The sequence below is a fragment of the Pelodiscus sinensis genome, chromosome 5 (assembly GCF_052426305.1).
Source record: "Pelodiscus sinensis isolate ZL-2025 chromosome 5, ASM5242630v1, whole genome shotgun sequence".
Lineage (NCBI taxonomy): Eukaryota > Metazoa > Chordata > Testudines > Trionychidae > Pelodiscus > Pelodiscus sinensis.
Window position 1 is genome coordinate 127,464,866 of NC_143056.1, and position 12,551 is coordinate 127,477,416.

A 12,551-nucleotide genomic window follows, 5' to 3' on the forward strand; every position below is an offset into this window, starting at 1 on the left:
AGGCTTAATCCTCGTAAAATGAGGTTTTCCTAGTTCGAACTAAGCGCTCTGCTAGTTCGAATTAAATTCGAACTAGCGGAGCGCTAGTGTAGCATCTATTAAAGTTACTTCGAACTAACGTCCATTATTTCGAACTAACTTTGTAGTGTAGACATACCCTCATAGACTTCCTGCTTCTTAGAAACAAATATTTTTGTAATGTTTTAGCTGTTTGCTCATCAATTCCCACTTTGCAAACCTGATATCTATCTTACATTTTACCTATCCTTATTTCATGTTCTGCTCTATAGACTTTACTTGGGATGGGTTTCCAATTTCTGAAGGATACCCATTTGGCTCCAATAACATCTGCTTTAAAGATAAAAAAGGAAAATGAACATATCCAGTTTTATATCTAAGAAGTACCAGCCAGTCGAGGGTAACTAGGGCCTACCAATATTGCTAATAAATAAGCACTTTTACATCAGTCAGCCAAAGGGCAATTAACTTGTCAGTTTTGCATGGATTATCTGTGTAAGAATATTACGTGTACCTTTGAACATGCATAGTTAAGAAATCCTAAGGATAGCATAAAGGCCAGCTTTTCAAGCCACTCGATTCGTTTTGGTAATCCTGGGGATAAATAGACAGAGCTGGGGTGGGAGGAGGACATGGATGCAGAATAAGATGTCATATTTAAATTCCAGGGAAAAAAAAAAATCAGCATGTACCTGGTTTACACTGTGTTTCTTTCAAGGAAATTCAAAGGCTATAGTTTGCCAGGCTGAAGCAATTATTCTGATATATGAATCTCTCCCTTATTGTTTGGGACCATTTGGGACAAACCTGAATTTTTAGAACTATAAAAAAGCCATAATCTTCTCAAGTAAACAAAATGAGGAAACCAACAAGCTGGAGTGAAACAATTGTGCTAATATACTTCCCAGTTCAGCTTAAGTTTAAAAAACTCACAAGATGTAATAGGGCAGAAGTGTTACATTTAAAATATATAGTGGGGTGATTTTTTTTACTGTGAGAATGTTACAGTATTTTTAAAGGGTTTTTTTTTTCATTGTTAGCTTTTTCTACTTTTTTGATAGTGACTTTGCAATGTCACTATCAAAACCGGAAAGTAGTAAATCTATAAAAAGGAAGATTGAAGACAAGCACCGTGTTTTCCAGGACAAATGGGAACTGTGTTATCAACTGAAAGGCAAGATTAACCACTGACTATACTTGTTTTTATTTCAACAAAACAAGTTATGTATCATACACAACATTTAAAAGTACCTTAAATTTATATTTAAATTTAAAATTCATAGAACCATAGAACACTAGGACTGGAAGGGACCTCGATAGGTCGTCGAGTCCAGTCCCCTGCCCTCATGGCAAGACCCAGTACTGTCTAGACCATCCCTGATAGACATTTATCTAACCTACTCTTAAATATCTCCACAGATGGAGATTCCACAACCTCCTTGGGCAATTTATTCCAGTGTTTGACCAGCCTGACAGTTAGGAACTTTTTCCTAATGTCTAACCTAAAGCTCCCTTGCTTCAGTTTAAGACCATTGCTTCTTGTTCTATCCTCAAAGGCCAAGATGAACAAGTTTTCTCCCTCCTCCTTATGACACCTTTTTAGATACCTGAAAACTGCGATCATGTCCCCTCTCATATTAAAATTAATTTAATATGAACAAAAAACCATTTTACACATAAAATTATTGCAAGATTATAAAATAGATAAAATGTAATCTATAATAAATAGCCAACTTTCCAACAAAGTCCCCCCCCCCCTTTTTTTTTTGGTATTATAACCAGGTGGGAACTTGAGGCAGCCCTGTGAGCTATCAGTTTTCACTTGTGTGGTCCTCAGTAGGCTTCGAGTTTGACATTCCTGGTGCACACCATGCCCAATTGGCCTGTGGAACTCATTGTCACAAGATTTTGCTGGTGCTTAGCAGAACTCCTAAAAGGGACAGAGTTAGGATACATGTTCAAGGGAAAAGGCCTGTGTAAGGACTTTAAACCATCATGCTTTGAAATGCAACCCCATAGCTTTCAACAAGGGGGGGAGAGAGGCTAGAGTGACTTTTATCTGTGGGGAGGGGGCAGCTGCTCCCACCACTGCAGCGTTTATTGCATGTGAAGCAGCTGGGACTGACCACAGTTTGAATCAGGATGTTGAGTTAGACCCCCCCCCCCCACACACACACACACACACACTCCTGCCTGCTCAGTGTTAGTGCCTGGAAACTCCTCCCCATCCCCATCCTTGTGGGTTTCTCTTTTTGGTGACCTTGGCAGATTTGCCTTCCTGCCAGTGTTCCCCTTATAAGCCCTTGGTCCTGGCAATCTGCTCAGGATCCGGCACTGCCCTGAGATTCTTCCACAACTACCTGGGGGTAAGTGTGGCCGCCTGTGTACCACGGGGAGACTGGCCCTTTAAGAGGGCGCAGGAATCCCCCTGGAGAGCAGGGGAATCTATCACAGGGGCTCCGGAACCCCACTCCTTAAAGGGCCCATTGCCTGGTGATTCCCACATCCTCGGTTCCAGCCTTTGGAGAGCCTGTCATGGCCAGGGCTGCAGATGCTGGGGAGGGGGTGGGGGGCATGGCGGCCCTCACAGTCTAGACCAGGCCAGTGGAGATGAGAGCAGAGCAGCAGAAGAGCCCCTGGCTGGGGACTCTCCCTCCTTCCTCCGCTGTGAGCTCTTCCCACGCCAACAGGAGCAGAGCCGCAGTGGGAATGGCAGCCCCTCGCCGTCTCAAGCCCCTGCACCGCGTGGCGGTGAGCGGGGGCACCCACGGCAACGAGATGTCGGGCGTCTACCTGGTCAAGCACTGGCTGCGGGACCCCACGGAGCTGCGGCGCGGCAGCTTTGCCGCCACCCCTTTCCTGAGCAACCTGCGTGCCGTCGAGAAGTGTGTGCGCTACGTGGGGCGGGACCTGAACCGCACCTTCACTGCCGAGTTCCTCAGGTGAGTTGTCCCAGCATGCACTGCTCTGCACTGGTCTCTGGAGGAGTGGGGGAGCTGTCCCAGCATGCACTGCTCTGCACTGGTCTCTGGAGGAGTGGGGGAGCTGTCCCAGCATGCACTGCTCTGCACTGGTCTCTGGAGGAGTGGGGGAGCTGTCCCAGCATGCACTGCTCTGCACTGGTCACTAGTGGAGTGGGGGAAGCTGTCCCAGCATGCTCTGCTCTGCACTGGTCTCTGGAGGAGTGGGGGAGCTGTCCCAGCATGCACTGCTCTGCACTGGTCTCTGGAGGAGTGGGGGAGCTGTCCCAGCATGCACTACTCTGCACTGGTCACTAGTGGAGTGGGGGAGCTGTCCCAGCATGCACTACTCTGCACTGGTCACTAGTGGAGTGGGGGAAGCTGTCCCAGCATGCACTACTCTGCACTGGTCTTTGGAGAAGTGGGGGGAGCTGTCCCAGCATGCACTGCTCTGCACTGGTCTCTGGGGAGAGTGGAAGGAGCTGTCCCAGCATGCACTGGTCTCTGGAGGAGTGGGGGAGCTGTCCCAGCATGCACTGCTCTGCACTGGTCCCTGCGGGAGTGGGGGAGATGTCCCACCATGCACTGCTCTGCACTGGTCACTGGGAAGAGTGGAAGGAGCTGTCCCAGCATGCACTGCTCTGCACTGGTTGCTGGGAAGAGTGGGGGGAGTTGTCCCAGCATGCACTGCTCTGCACTGGTCTCTGGAGGAGTGGGGGGAGCTATCCTGGCATGCACTGCTATGCGCTGGTCCCTGGGGAGAGTGGGGGGAGCTGTCCCAGCATGCACTGCCCTGCACTGGTGCTCAGGGAGTGAGCAAACTTATCCCATCACTGTGCATCAGTTCCCAAGACTGGGAGGAGTTACCCTCCTCTGCATCACTCTGCAATTCTACCCCGGGGAGTGGTGGGAAGCTCAGGGAACTCCATAAGCTGGAGCTTCATAGCCCACCAGAGAGCACCCTGTGGGGTGACTGAACACATGTCCCTTAGCAGTGAATAGGTTTCTTGTCGCACTGTGCCCCTCATGGGACCCCTCTTCTCTCACCTTACTGCCCCCTGGGATCCTGTCCCAGGGACCCTCCATCCCTCACACTGACCCCCCTGGAACCTCTTTCCCACCCTGTGAGTGGGGCCATCAATGTGAGCTGGAGGGGGGCAGGCTCCCAGCAGCAGGGGAAGAGGGGGGCCTCAGTGGCTTCATGTGACTCGTCTCCCCCTGTCCCAGCTCCGCGGAGACAGAGGATGAGCCCTACGAGGTGGGCCGGGCCCGTGAGATCAACCAGACCTATGGCCCCAAGGGCTCTGCCCAGGCCTTTGACTTCATGTTTGACCTGCACAACACCACGGCCAACATGGGCACCTGCCTCATCATGGACTCGGAGGAGAGCCTGCTGCCCATGCACATGTGCCACTACATCCAGGTGGGGCCAGCCCCCATCCCCGTGCTAGCCTTGTGCTGGGCCAGGGTCCCCTCCCCTCCTCACCCTGCCCTCTCTCTCCCCCAGACTCACTACACACAGAGCTCCTGCCCCATCTACCTCTACAAATTGCCGGGCGAGGAGAGTTACTCCATCGACTCTGTGGCCAAGACCGGGCTAGGTAGGGAAGGGGCACTGCCGGGGGACAGGGAGGCCTTGCAGAGTGAGTGGGCCTGGCCCGGGGCAGGGAACAGCATTGCTCAGCCACCCCCCAGAGCCCATCCTCCCATGCCCCCCTGGCACAGAGCACTGCTCTCCCCACCCCTTCCTAGGCCATGTCAACACCCCACCACCATTCCAACAGTTTCATGTCCCCTGCCCTCCCTTAAGCCTCACCTATCCATCCCATGCCTGGCCCCCACTCCAAACCCTGCCCTTTCCTCTCCATCCTTTAATCACTTACCCCAAGCCTCTGCTCCCCCCACTTTTCCCCAGTTCCCTCTCTTCCCCTCATCTCTGTTACTCTCCTTCTCCTGGGCCAGGAAAAGCACTTTGTGGCTGTGATTCCAGATCCCAAGGGTTCAGTCGTGGGTATGTTGGCACAGGTGCTGTCACTAGACTGTAGCTGTCCTTCCTGGCTCGTTCAGTCCACACCCCTGGGCTGTGTCTACATTGGCACCCTTTTCTGGAAAAGGGATGCTAATGAGACCAGTCAGAATTGCAAATGCCCCATGGATTTAAATTTTCCCCGCGGCATTTGCATGAACATGGCTGCTGCTTTTTTCCGGCTCGGGGCTTTGCCAGAGAAAAGTGCCAGTCTAGGCAGGGATCTTTCGTAAAATAAAGCCTTTTCCGAAAGGTCCCTTATTCCTGATTTTAAGAGGAATAAGGGACCTTTCAAAAAAGGCTTTATTTTCTGAAAGATCCCGTCTAGACTGGTGCTTTTCTCCGGCAAAGCCCCAGGCTGGAAAAAAGTGGCAGCCATGTTTATACAAATGCAACGGGGGATATTAAAATCCCCTGCTGCATTTGCAATTCCAACTTGTCTCATCTGCATCCCTTTTCCGGAAAAGGGGTGCAGTGCAGACACAGCCCTGCTGAGGCAAGCAACCAGCTCCCGATCTCATCAAGCTCCATCTTACCCCTAATTAACCCCTTTCTCAGCAAGCACGTTTATTCCTATGGTGAATGCACGACAGAGAAAACCCAGTAAAGCAAAAAAGTCTGCACATCTGCTACGAAGCCATCCTCCGATTCCTGCCGCTGCTCCGGGGAAACCCCTTTGCTTGAAAAGTCTTGCCTGGCCCACCACATCCAATAATCCTTTGATGCTCCTAACGTGTCCCAGGATTTACATTAGTCCCACCCTGCCAAGAGACATTCCCTCCTGTCCGTCAGTATCACATGAACGTCGGCATTGTCCATACTGCCAACACCTAATGTGCTTAACCGTATCGAATTAAATTAAACTTCCTCAAATGAAGGTTTGTTCAGGATACGGCAGGGAATGGCCCTACACACAACCTCTCATTTAGGAGGCTGGTCCATTTCCTTCCTGCTCTGGTTTGTAGAACCAACCTTTCCTTTCCAGTCTATGTTTATTCATGGCTGAAACAAAAGACAGAACTATGTAGCACTTTATAGACTAACAAGATGGTTTATTAGATGATGAGCTTTCGTGGTCCAGACCCACTTCCTCAGATCAAATTGTGGAAGAAAATTGGCACGACCATATATACCAAAGGATACAATCAAAAAAATGTGAACAGATATAAAATTGACAAATCAGATTGTAGAACAGAGGGGAGCTGAGGGGGGGAGGTTAGTGTCTATGAGATAATGATATTGGGGTGATAATTGGGGAAGCTATCTTTGTAATGGGTAAGGTAGTTAGCATCTCTGTTAAGGCCCATTCGTAAAGTGTCAAATTTAAGTATGAATGACAGTTCTGAGGTTTCCTTTTCGGTGATTCCCCTTTGTTCCTTTGCTGGCGGTGCTTCAGCTTTGCTGGCTTTCCCCTCCCGGGTGTTTGCTCCCGAATGTGGTTCAAGTTTTGCCCACTCTTGGGACTGAGCCAGGCTCAGCGTGCCAAGCTCGCACGCTCCTGCCTGAGCTCGTTTGGGCACCTTCAGAGTAGGGGTGGGTTTGAGGTCGCCTCAGTTGGGTGGCAGAGGTAGGGATGGTCACCGCAGCTGCTGCATCCCTGTCCAGTTTAGTTGCTGCTGTGCCTTGCATGGGGGCACCTGGGCGCAGCCCAGGCCAGGTCTGTGAGGTGGTGGCTGGGAGTGGGTCAGATGACAGGACACTAGGATGGTTTGTCAGCAGGGAGCTGGGGCCTGGCTGTGATTGAGGGAGGTGATGGGTGCTGCTGTCGCCCCCGCCCCCCAGGCACGCTCCCAGGGGTGGCGAGGGGCGTTTGAGGGCACTCCTGGGTCTCTCTGGTCTCCCTGCAGCACTGGAACTGGGACCGCAGCCTCAGGGAGTGTTGAAAGCCAACCTGTTCGCTGAGATGAGAGCCCTCATGGCCTGCGCACTGGACTTCATCGAACTCTTTAACACCGGTGAGTTATCCCCACAGGGCAAGAGCTTGCCCGTCAGGCATCACCCTGAAGGTGTCCCTGGGATGCACTGAGCTATCCCATCATGCCTTGCTCTGCAATGACCCAGGAGGTGGGGTGAGAGCCCCCCTCCTATATCAGTACTTTGAAGGGGGCACCTTCCCCGTCAGCCACAGCAAATGGGCCACCCCTGGGGGGAGCCTGTGATTAATGGGAGGAAGGGCAGCCTCCCCATTCTGACCCCCCTTTGCCCCATAGGTACAGTGTTCCCGGCCTTTAAGACTGAAGCCTACAAGATCACTGGGCGCGTGGACTATCCCCGCTACCCCGACGGGGAGATCTCAGCCATGGTGCACCCCAAGCTGCAGGTAGGTGTGGGCTGGGAATAGGGCGGTCCTAGTCCCTCCTCTATTGCTCACTCAGGGAGGGAGGGAGGGATCCTGACCCCTGCCAAGCCAGCCTGGCAACGACACGGACTGACTCACCAGCCCGCAGGCTCCCTCAGCTCATCTCTGAATTCTGCACAGAGCAAGGGGCTGGTGGCTTGAAACTACCTCTGTGCTCCCTGCATTGTGGGCTGGGCGCCTGTGGGAGTTAGAGCAGCCTAAAGGCTGCTCTGTGCTATTCTCTGCTCTCCCTGGACCTGAGGGGCAGAGACTAGCCAGAGCACAATGTGGCCCCATCCCCATAGTCTGCCCCAAGCTGGGAGCAGGGCTCTAGCGCAGCTGGGACATCTCTGCTCCTGTTTCCACTACCGAGCAGCACAAAGACCTGGATCCCACAGACTCAGCCATGGCGAGGCCAGGCCAGAGCTCAGAGGGGAGAAACTGGGTTTATTGTGGGATGTGTGGGGCTGATTTCCTTATCTTGGTCACGCAGCCCACAGGCTCAGGGGAGCTGGCGGCTGGAGCAGCCGCAGGCTGGGTGACACCGGACAGCCGGGAGAGGAGTGGGAGTGGGCTCAGATCACAGGGCTCTGTAACCTGAACGGGGTCTCGCCCCGTGTCTCATTGAGCGTTCAGTTACCAGATTGCAATTCCAGGACAGTGAAGATCCTGGCCTCTCCCAGCAGGGGGCGCTGCAGGGAGCAGGCTGGGTGGGAGGTGGGAGGGGCTACCAGCTACTCCATCCCTAGCCTCTCCCCAACCCGTTCCACCCTTAGGATAAGGATTTCCTCCCCTTGAATCCCGAGGACCCGATCTTCCAGCCCTTCAGCGGGGAGGAGATCCTGTACGAGGGCGACTCCACCATCTACCCGGCCTTCATCAACGAGGCCGCCTACTATGAGAAGAAGGTGGCCTTTGTCAAGATGGAGAAGCGCATGTTCTCCATCCCCGGCCTGCAGCGAGAATGAGCCCGGGGCTAGGCAGGCCATGGGCCGAGTGGGAATAAACAGAGACGGAACGGATCAGAGCGCGTGTGCCATGCGGGATGGGCGTTACCAGGAAGGCATCGCCCTTGTGCTGCGATGGACAGGCGGGGCTGGGCATTGAGCGAGGGCCAAAGGTGGGGGTGGGAGGCGTCATTAGCCCCCTCGGGTGTCTCACAGCCAAGCCCAGAACTGGGCGATGATGGAGGCCAGTTTCAGCCTGCTAGGGGGAAGCAGAAGAGGCTGAGGGTGGTGTGGGATGTCTCTGTCGCAAGGAGGAGGACTTAGCTTCTAGCTCCCCCCGGTAGCGAGATCTAGGCTTTTGTTTAGAGAAGTCAGAGGCCAGGGTTGAAGGTTAGCCCTGCACTATCTGCCTGATGGCTCCGCAGGGAGCATGGTGGGAAGGGTCCTTGATCAGTACTGCCAAGGTAGCATCTGCCAGCAGGAGACCAGGGGCAGCTCCAGCCTCTTCCTGGTGGGGGGCCTGAAGTGGGCTAGACAGAAAATTGGGGCCTCTGTTCCCTCATCACCATGATGCCCTGCCCCTGTCTCTGTTCCTCCTCAGGGGGCCCCACCTCCTCCTCTCCACTCCCAGACCCTGCCCCCTGGCCAGGTCAGAGGCAGGAAGCTGGTGCTGGTCAGTGGACCATGGGTCAGTCCTGGCCATTGTGAGGAGAACCAGACCCCCCACACACACACCTTGCCCCAGATAGCGCACCCCGGTGGGCAGGGACAGGGGCTGGGGGCTGCCCTTGGGCTCTCTCGGCCCCTCACAAGGGCTTACTGCCGTGTTGCTGCTGGAGCGTCCCGTAGCCACTGCTCTTCCACTGACTGCCGTGCAAACCAAGCTTTGACACACCGGATTCCTGCCCATGCAGACGATGTTGCGGAAATCGGGCCCGTGCAGCCCAGAGCGGTCACTGCTTCCCACCACAGAATAGGTCCAAGGGATAGGGCCCCCTATAGCCCCAGTCTGACTCAGCATGGCCTAGGCTCGATGATTTTTCCAGGGTCGCAGGTGAGGCTGACCAGTCTGTAGTTCCATGGACCCTCCTTCTTCCTCTTTTTAAAAGATGGGCGCTACATTTGCCTTTTTCCACTCGCCCAGCACCTTCCCCAATTGCCACAAGAATAATGGCCAAGGTCTCTGCAATCGCATCCTCCAACTCCTCAGATGCATTAGGCTTGTATGCATCCAGCTTTTCTAAATGGTCCTTAACCTGTTCTTTCACTACCGAGGGCTGCTCACCTCCTTCCCAGACTGAGCTGCCCTGTGCAGCAGTCTGAGAGCTGACCTTGTCTGAGAAGACAGGGAAAAACAAGCATTGAGTACTTCAGCTTTTCCCACATCATCAGTCACTCGGTTACCTCTCCCATTCAGTAAGGGTCCCAGCAGGGGTGAAAGTGACTTAAGTTTCTTACAGGTACTGTCATATCACACCCCCTTGGGGGAGCTCATGGCAGGCGGATGGGGAGTGCGATACAACAGTACCTGTCAGATATTTCAGTGTGCAGTGGAGTTGGAAGGGCTCAAGGCCGGGGGCTAGAGTGGGGGGACTCAGGGCAGGAAGGGAAGTGGGGGGGTGCAAGATGACCTCTCGAGGTCCCTTCCAGACCTAGCAAAATACAGGACTATGTAGCACTTTAAAGACTAACAAGATGGTTTATTAGATGATGAGCTTTCGTGGGCCAGACCCACTTCCTCAGATCAAGTAGTGGAAGAAAATAGTCACAACCATATATACCAAAGGATACAATTAAAAAAATGAACACATATGAAAGGGACAAATCACATTTTCTTCCACTACTTGATCTGAGGAAGTGGGTGTGGCCCACGAAAGCTCATCATCTAATAAACCATCTTGTTAGTCTTTAAAGTGCTACATTGTCCTGTATTTTGCTTCAGCTACACCAGACTAACACGGCTACATTTCTATTACTATTCTTCCAGACCTAGTATTCTATGATTATATGAGTCAGGGCAGGGGGATAGGTGTGGGCTGGGGTGAGTGCAGGGGGCAAGGGCGCCATTTTGGGAGCAGGTGCTGTAGCCGCACATACCGGGTCATTGTTGCTCTTCTTTCCCTTCCCTTGGACATCAGGGAGCAAGGGGAAAGTGCACAGCCTGCTGCATTCCTCCTCTGGGCAGCCGGGGAGGAACAAACGGTTACCTAGCTGTAACCGTTGTTCTTCGAGATGTGTTGCTCACGTCCATTCGAATGAGGTGCGCGTGCGCCGCATGCACGGATTCCGAAGCCTGTTTTCCCCAGCAGTATCCATCGGGCCAGCAGGGAGCCCCCTAGAGTGGCGCTGACATAATGGTGAATAAATACCCCTCCCTTCCCTCAGTTCCTTCTTCCTGCCCCTGACGGCAGCTGGAATTGTTGTGGTCTATTGACAACCCCAGTGTGTAAATAGCTCTTACTAGTTCTTAGATAGCTTTGTAGCGTAGAATTAGTTAGTTGGAACATTTTTAGTAGTAAGAGTCCCTCTCCTCCACAGAGGAGGGTAATGCCAGGCCCACACGGGTTCAAACCGTGCGGGACCTGTTTAAAGCCCATGCAGGGACCCCCCACACACAACTCTTGCCTAAAGTGTCCGGGGGAGGGCCACTTGACGGACTCTTGCAGAATTTGGAAAGCCCCACACAAGAGGGAAAGAGACTCCCGTCTGAAGCTGATCCTGATGGAGTCCACGCTTTAGCCAGCACCGAAATGGGTACCAGCGGTGCGGAGTGCACCGGCGTCCCTACGTGATCCAGCAGCGGCACGCAAGCTGTGCACTTTCCCCTCACTGCCTGATAGTCAGGAGAAGGGCAGAGCAGCAGAGTTCCGGGGCAGAGGAAGGGGACTTGGGGCTGGGGCAGCCCCGGACTGGGGGAATGCCCAGTCCGCCCCTTCCACCTGCTAGACTGCTTGCTTCTTAGCTAGGTAGCCTGCAGAGGAGCCCTGGGAGCCCAGCTGGGAGCAGCTGCAGCCAAGTACCCCAGCCAGCCAATTTCTTCTTGCCGGAGTGCATTGGTTTACTTTCACCTGTAGTAGGGGGTCATCTTGTCAAAGATTATCTGCTGTCACATGTACTAGGGATTTACCTCTTTTTACAGCAAAAGCTTGGAATCTCATGTATTAACTTGACTCTGGGATTTGGGGCTTTACGGCACCCTAATTATCACGAGATTCACGTTAAAAGTGTGAGAATCACCAACACTGCAGAGCTGAAGGCTCCTGATTTTGGCCACCCTATCCTACAGAGACATAAAGGGATGGAAGGGAGGGTGAGATACCCCATCCCACATACTGTAGTCTCAGTGGGGTGATGCTAGTCGACAGGTGAGATCAGAGCGGCAGGGAATGTGTGTGAAGGGATGGAAAGGTATCAATTCCAGCCCTTTTCCACACTGCCAGTCTAAATGCAGACGGAGCAGCACAGGCCTGCCTCTGGGTGCTGACCTGGCATAGAGCAAACCCTAATGATGAAAGACGTGTTCAGACTCAAGCAATTTTTTAAAATTCATAACTGATGCAGCAAGCCCAGAGGTGCCAGGGCTACGCACTGCAAAGCCCAGATGTTCCAGGGCTACACACTGCAAAGCCCAGACGTTCCAGGGCTATGAACTGCAAAGCCCAGACGTGCTGGGATTCAGCCCTTGCACAAAGTAAACACTGAGGAAACCTAGAACCCTGCTCTCCACCACCCACTACTCCCCATTCCAGTGCCTCCTGCTACCCCAAAGATTGCCTTCCAGCAGCTGAGCTCTACTGCTTTTGAGCAGGGGTGAGCGGACTGCTTGTCACAGGCTTCGGAGAAGGCTGGTAACAGAAGCGATCAGATACTTGCGATGCAGTAACAGCTGAATGAAGTCCTCAGCTCTGCTTTGCAGCTACCCGGTCACCTCACAATCTACATCTGCAAAGAGGGCTGCATGGCGACTTACACGGATTTTTTCTTTGCTGGCCCATGTGGCCTATATAGATTCCAGCCATGGCATCTAGGCATCTGCCTGTAACATCTGTCCTGCCTTTAATAGCCTACCCACCGTTGCAGCAGAAAAACTGCTCTCCAGGGACAGAAAACAAGAGCAACCATCTCATTGGAAAAAGAGATGCCTATGCAGAGGAACTCATGCATATTCATCACTATCCAAATTAACATGCTCTGGATTTGTATCACTTGACCCAGCTGCTGCCCACCTCCACCAGCCCCTCTGGGAGCTGCCAGCTCCCCAG

At 53.0% G+C, this 12,551-nt stretch overlaps 1 protein-coding gene across 5 annotated transcripts in view; it reads left to right on the forward strand.

The window, feature by feature from the left end:
• Positions 1-8,364, forward strand: part of ACY3 (aminoacylase 3) — a 32,097-nt gene extending 23,733 nt beyond the window's left edge. For 3 of the 5 annotated variants that reach the window (XM_075928511.2, XM_025187824.3, XM_075928508.2), the window contains exons 2-7: positions 2,709-2,960; positions 4,206-4,401; positions 4,486-4,579; positions 6,852-6,959; positions 7,215-7,324; positions 8,119-8,364. In XM_075928511.2, the coding sequence (XP_075784626.2) occupies positions 2,728-2,960; positions 4,206-4,401; positions 4,486-4,579; positions 6,852-6,959; positions 7,215-7,324; positions 8,119-8,310 (933 nt within the window). In that variant the 5' untranslated portion in view covers positions 2,709-2,727 and the 3' untranslated portion in view covers positions 8,311-8,364. Of the gene's footprint in view, positions 1-2,243; positions 2,385-2,708; positions 2,961-4,205; positions 4,402-4,485; positions 4,580-6,851; positions 6,960-7,214; positions 7,325-8,118 lie in introns of those variants that run through there. The other 2 variants (XM_075928510.2, XM_089778759.1) reach the window with 2 other exon arrangements.
• Positions 8,365-12,551: the final 4,187 nt, after the last annotated feature.